This window comes from Lottia gigantea (genome assembly GCF_000327385.1).
Source record: "Lottia gigantea unplaced genomic scaffold LOTGIsca_3, whole genome shotgun sequence".
Classification (NCBI taxonomy): domain Eukaryota; kingdom Metazoa; phylum Mollusca; class Gastropoda; family Lottiidae; genus Lottia; species Lottia gigantea.
In genome coordinates, this window is record NW_008708986.1 from 4,265,970 (window position 1) to 4,271,969 (window position 6,000).

General features: G+C 31.2%; 1 protein-coding gene across 1 annotated transcript; it reads right to left on the reverse strand.

Moving 5' to 3' along the window:
• Window positions 1-2,025: 2,025 nt before the first annotated feature.
• LOTGIDRAFT_85125 (hypothetical protein) lies at window positions 2,026-2,691 on the reverse strand (the record flags this gene model as incomplete). The annotated part of the gene is made up of 1 exon (XM_009057031.1): window positions 2,026-2,691. A coding segment is annotated over one exon (666 nt), but the record flags the coding sequence as incomplete, so codon positions are not given.
• Between the last annotated feature and the right edge of the window lie 3,309 nt (window positions 2,692-6,000).

Consider the following 6,000-nt stretch of genomic DNA (forward strand, 5'->3'; position numbering starts at 1 on the left):
CTGAAAGAAATAGTTCTCTCTATATCGCTTTTCATATATTTCTCAAAGAGTAGCTTTGCTTTTATTATGATTTGAAGACATTTGTAAGGAAGGCATGTTCACGAATTTAACCTATCAAATATTTGATTCAAAAGACCATTGCGTTATTGATTTATATTGCTTTGTAGAGTAATGAAGAACCAGAACGTAAAAATGTAACTAAGTTATTAGCTAAGATGTTTTCTGAACCTGAATCTAATCTAGCAGCTCAGAATAAACCCTTATGGATCTGTTTTCTTGGAAGGTAAGATTCCTTTTTTGTTCACTTTTAATACCTGATGCCACTGATGAGATGAGTTTCAATTCAGCTCTTATTGAGAGTCTACACGGTTGATTTATTTGATTACCTGTATTTTATTTCTTTTATGCATAGCATGAAGTTCACATTCAGAAATTGTTCTATGGGCTAATCAAGATATTTGGATTTTAAATGTAATGACATCAAAAAATAAGGATAGTCTTATACTTTATGCAAACGTTTCAGCAATGAACTATCATCTAGTAATGACAAATACGCTTTTATATTGTAGATTTAATGATATAAGTATTTCTGTACGAACTATTTGTGTCCAGTATGCTCAATATTTCTTTCTCTATCATGAAGAATTGACTAAAGAAATCTATGGTAAGATACTTCTTAACAGCTATCTTGGGAGGTTTTGTAACCTGTTAAGATGTTTCTTGATGTATGTCAATTGCGAGCATATCCTAGATTGTCCCAAAGATGCTTTGTATCCACATTTCCACAGATATTTATGCACGATTTATAACCACAAACAATCCACTTTATTAAGAGAAAGGAAAAGTAGTCATGAACAAGTTTGGTTTTAGTAACATTAATTACTGCTGATTTTACCTCTAATCAAAATGGATTGCTGTTGTTAATGTTTTTAATTGAAACAAAATGTGCATAAATTTCTCCTCGAAAATCCATGTTAGAATAGTTCCCAACAATGAAATAACCCATGAAAATGAATAAACAAAATATCTAATGCTGTATTTAAGGATGCAGATTAGAAAAAGCTATAAATCCATATCTATCATTTATTTTAGAACAATTAAAAGTACGTCAACATGATCAAGAAGAAACAGTTAGAGTAGAGGTTGTGAATTGTATATTAAATGTAGCTAAGAAGAACTTTGAGAAGATCAATATGGATTTATTAAGTTTTATCAAAGAAAGAACAAGGGATAAAAAGGTAGGTGTAAATATTTTTGTAGTATTTTACTCTATTCTTTTTGATGGCAATGAAGTCTGATTCTTATATAATATCTCTAGTAAGAGTAAGCATTGTGTACTATGTTTTGATAAAGTCATTTATGACAATGACATAGTGCTTTTCAAGCCTAATCAGGTCAAGTTTTTCTGGATTACAGAGCCACAGACATTGGAATAGTGCACAAGCAGCTGTAACTGCATTCATCTGAACTGAAGAAAATCTTTTTTTTGATACCATAAATATATTTATCATATCTCAATTCTTATATTTGCAGTTTAAAATTCGACGTGAGGCATTAATGGGATTAGGTCAGATGTTTAAACATATTATGAATCAAGAGCCACGTGAAGAACATAATGTAGAGAAAGTAGCATGGATTAGAGATAAAGTATTTCATGCTTATTATCAACAGTCTAATGATGATAGGTAAGTGAAAATCTTTTGGTGCACATTGATATTTGTTAACTTAAAGTCACAGACAGACATTTTGGAGATGCACTTCAGACATGACTGTATATGAACGTATATTTAACATGTATTTAGTACCGTACCAATTACCAGTAGGAGAGAGAATGAAGAGATTACTATTATTATATTTTAGGTTATTAGTAGAACGTATATTTAACATGTATTTAGTACCGTACCAATTACCAGTAGGAGAGAGAATGAAGAGATTACTATTATTATATTTTAGGTTATTAGTAGAACGTATATTTAACATGTGTTTAGTACCGTACCAATTACCAGTAGGAGAGAGAATGAAGAGATTACTATTATTATATTTTAGGTTATTAGTAGAACGTATATTTAACATGTATTTAGTACCATACCAATTACCAGTAGGAGAGAGAATGAAGAGATTACTATTATTATATTTTAGGTTATTAGTAGAACGTATATTTAACATGTATTTAGTACCGTACCAATTACCAGTAGGAGAGAGAATGAAGAGATTACTATTATTATATTTTAGGTTATTAGTAGAACGTATATTTAACATGTATTTAGTACCGTACCAATTACCAGTAGGAGAGAGAATGAAGAGATTACTATTATTATATTTTAGGTTATTAGTAGAACGTATATTTAACATGTATTTAGTACCGTACCAATTACCAGTAGGAGAGAGAATGAAGAGATTACTATTATTATATTTTAGGTTATTAGTAGAACGTATATTTAACATGTATTTAGTACCGTACCAATTACCAGTAGAAGAGAGAATGAAGAGATTACTATTATTATATTTTAGGTTATTAGTAGAACGTATATTTAACATGTATTTAGTACCGTACCAATTACCAGTAGGAGAGAGAATGAAGAGATTACTATTGTTATATTTTAGGTTATTAGTAGAACGTATATTTAACATGTATTTAGTACCGTACCAATTACCAGTATGAGAGAGAATGAAGAGATTACTATTATTATATTTTAGGTTATTAGTAGAACGTATATTTAACATGTATTTAGTACCGTACCAATTACCAGTAGGAGAGAGAATGAAGAGATTACTATTATTATATTTTAGGTTATTAGTAGAACGTATATTTAACATGTATTTAGTACCGTACCAATTACCAGTAGGAGAGAGAATGAAGAGATTACTATTGTTATATTGTCAACTAGATGAACATGCTGTCAAGTGAGTTATCAACCTTCAAGTTAGGCATTGTCGTCAGTTTTATATAGGTTTAAAGAAGAGATATTTGCAGATCAAATGGACTGACATGGACAATCACTTACAGAGCAATATCACTTGACAGTTTAAAATAGAAATTAAAAATCTTTATATTCTATTCTTTTTGATGGCAATAAAGTTTTTGTCAGCATTATTTTCCATGATAGTATGATAAGTATGACTATTTGTTTCTGCGAATATATTGACCATCCCACTCTTACATTCCTGATAATTTAAGTTATTCATCTGATATTTTTCAGAGCAATGAGAGAAATGTTTAAACATAGAAGCAAGTAAGTCAATTATTGATAAAATCTAGTTTGTATAGAAGGTCCTGTAGCTCAGTTTATTATGGTGTTTAGAATCTTGAAACAGAAGTGGACCATAGTCGCAATGATGTTCACCACAGATGTTCACCTCATTCTGTTGAAAATCTGAATTAAAACATGTATGAAATAAATGTAATGTAATGGGGTTGTTTGGTTTTATCTGATGTATTTCAGTGCCAGACTATGTACTATATCACTATTAGAAGCCTATGATTCCTTAGATCAACCTAATCCACCTCCATTATTACCTAGACTCACAGCTTTAGCTAGTAAGTTACAATTTCATACCTGTTATACAAATAATTTAATATTTTAGACACTAAGCATTACCATAATTGAAGATGTGAATGTTACCCTGCGCCAAAAAGCCAACTCTGTATTCAATCAAATATTACAAATTGTTTTGATGTAAAGTCTAGTTGAAAAGTTGTTTTATTGGATACAAATCATGGATGTTGTATTAAAAGGCTTTTTTATTTCAAATTTCTGATATCACAACAAACCCTCAATATCAACCGAAAAACAAATAAAATTCTTTCTCTGTTTTGTAGGATATTTACCAGAACTTCACAAACCTCATGAACAATTAAAGAAATTCAATCAGATATTATGTAATGATAAACGCATGAGAAGTCTATTAAAGATGATTATCTCCCCTGATTGTACGTGTAAAAAAGCAGAAGAAATTGTGGTAGGTTAACTTGAAGTATTTCTCTATAAGCATGTAGTGGGGCTTCAAGTTGACTGGCATTGTAAAGCATCTGATCAGACCTATCAACATCAGTAAAACACTGGACTGACTTCTAGCAACTACAATCATCTTGATGGTCAGTTTACACAGGTCAACGAGGTCCCAAAAAAAATGAGAGCTGCTCTATCTCAGAAAGTTTGCTTGTTGCTAACCTGGTTGATGTGGAAGTGATCATAGGTAGAAAGTAGAAACTCTCCCAGATAATGGTAGTTGTAAGGTTGAGGTGATTCTTGTTCCCCTCCTACATTTAATCTTATGATGTCTCAACCAGTTTAAGCTATTACGCAAATGTTTTTATATTTGATGGTATAAATGAAGCAAGATTTTATGGTATTTTCAGAAAGAAGTATTAAGAAAGCTAGGGTTTAACTCTGGTGGACCTAATCATCTATATAATATGGTGAAATCATTGTTAGAGAGAATAGCACCAGTTATGATAGATAGTGAAGCTATAGATATACTGGTCAAACATCTAGATGAAGTTATAACAGGACAAGCAACACTGGAGGAACCTGTTGATGATGTCGCTGAGAAAGGGGTTAGCTTATTATTGGTAAGTCAATCTACTTATGGGTACTAAGAACTTCAAGAGAAATGTTTCTATTGGTCAGTCTAGCTCTCAACACTTCTTGTGATTGCAAAAAAATGGACAATGGACATGTAGCTGCATAGTTAAGCATATACAGTTAAATAAAGCTAATAGAAATAGACTATCAAAATTATGCAAGTGTTGAAGGTTTGGAATAGAACTTCCATCCTAAAGTAGAATCCATTTTAGCACTTGCTGATAGATAAACAAATAAAATTCAGGAAAGGTAATACTAGGCATGTATGTTTTGATTTTTGGTCCTGTGTACTACAGGCTGTGCACATTGAAGATCCTTCGACAGTTGGAAATTGAAAAAGAGCAAGCCAATGCTGCTGTCCAGTCGAAAGTTTCCTCATTGCATAAAATGTAGGACATAAAACTCCATTCATTTAATTTTTTTTTTTTTTTTTTTCTGGTTGAGAATAAGTTGTTTTTCTATTTACAGGGTTTATCAAATGCCTTCCCTCATTATTTCCGAACAGCTGATGTTTTTGAGAAATTTTTAGGTTTCCTCAAACATGAAGATGATGTAGTTTGTAAGTAGATCTAATATTTTTAGTCTATATATTTTGTGTAATAATTCAGCCATCTCTTATTAACACACATATATTTGAACTGTGACTAATGAATCCAATCTAAGTTTTATTACATTGAGAGATACGTCCTTTATTGAGACCTTTAAACATCGATTTCAAATCTCAAAGGGGTCTTGTAGTCAGTTCTGGCATTGGTCTTATTTTTCATGTCAGTAAAACTGGAAAAAGATGAGATGGAAAAATCTTTCAGATAGATGAAAAACCGATGCCCTGTGTCTTGCAGGCTGTATGCATATCAGTTTTTAGACCAGTAACACAAATTTTTGATTTATTTTAGGTAGTACAACATTACAGATACTAAATTTTACTGGTGCTAGAATACAGACAATGCATCCCAATATTTATACGTAAGTTTTTAGGTTATAAGTTATCCTTCAAAATAATGATTTTTGTGTAAACTGGCTTTCAAAAGTACCTAAAAACATAGGCAGAGTAGAAAAGCTAAATATTATGTGCAGAAAAAGTCTTAACATAGTGCTGTCTTTACCCTGTCATAGTTGCAACTTTTGACATAGATTTTTGACAAGACTCTTTGTATTTCCAGTGATATGGTACCAGTATTAGTAAGTACTGCTAAAATGGGAAATCCTAAACAAACTAAGCATGCTATTAGATGTATTAGTACTATTTGTGCTCTACAGAGATCTACAGTGCTAGCTCAAGTCTTTGAGGTGAGTACTTGCGTTTAAAGTGGTCATTTTTTTTTACATCTGACTGATGCTATCAGTGTACCTTATACACATAAAAAATTTAGAAAACTTCTTTACAATCCTGCTACCTGAAAGTATGTCATGT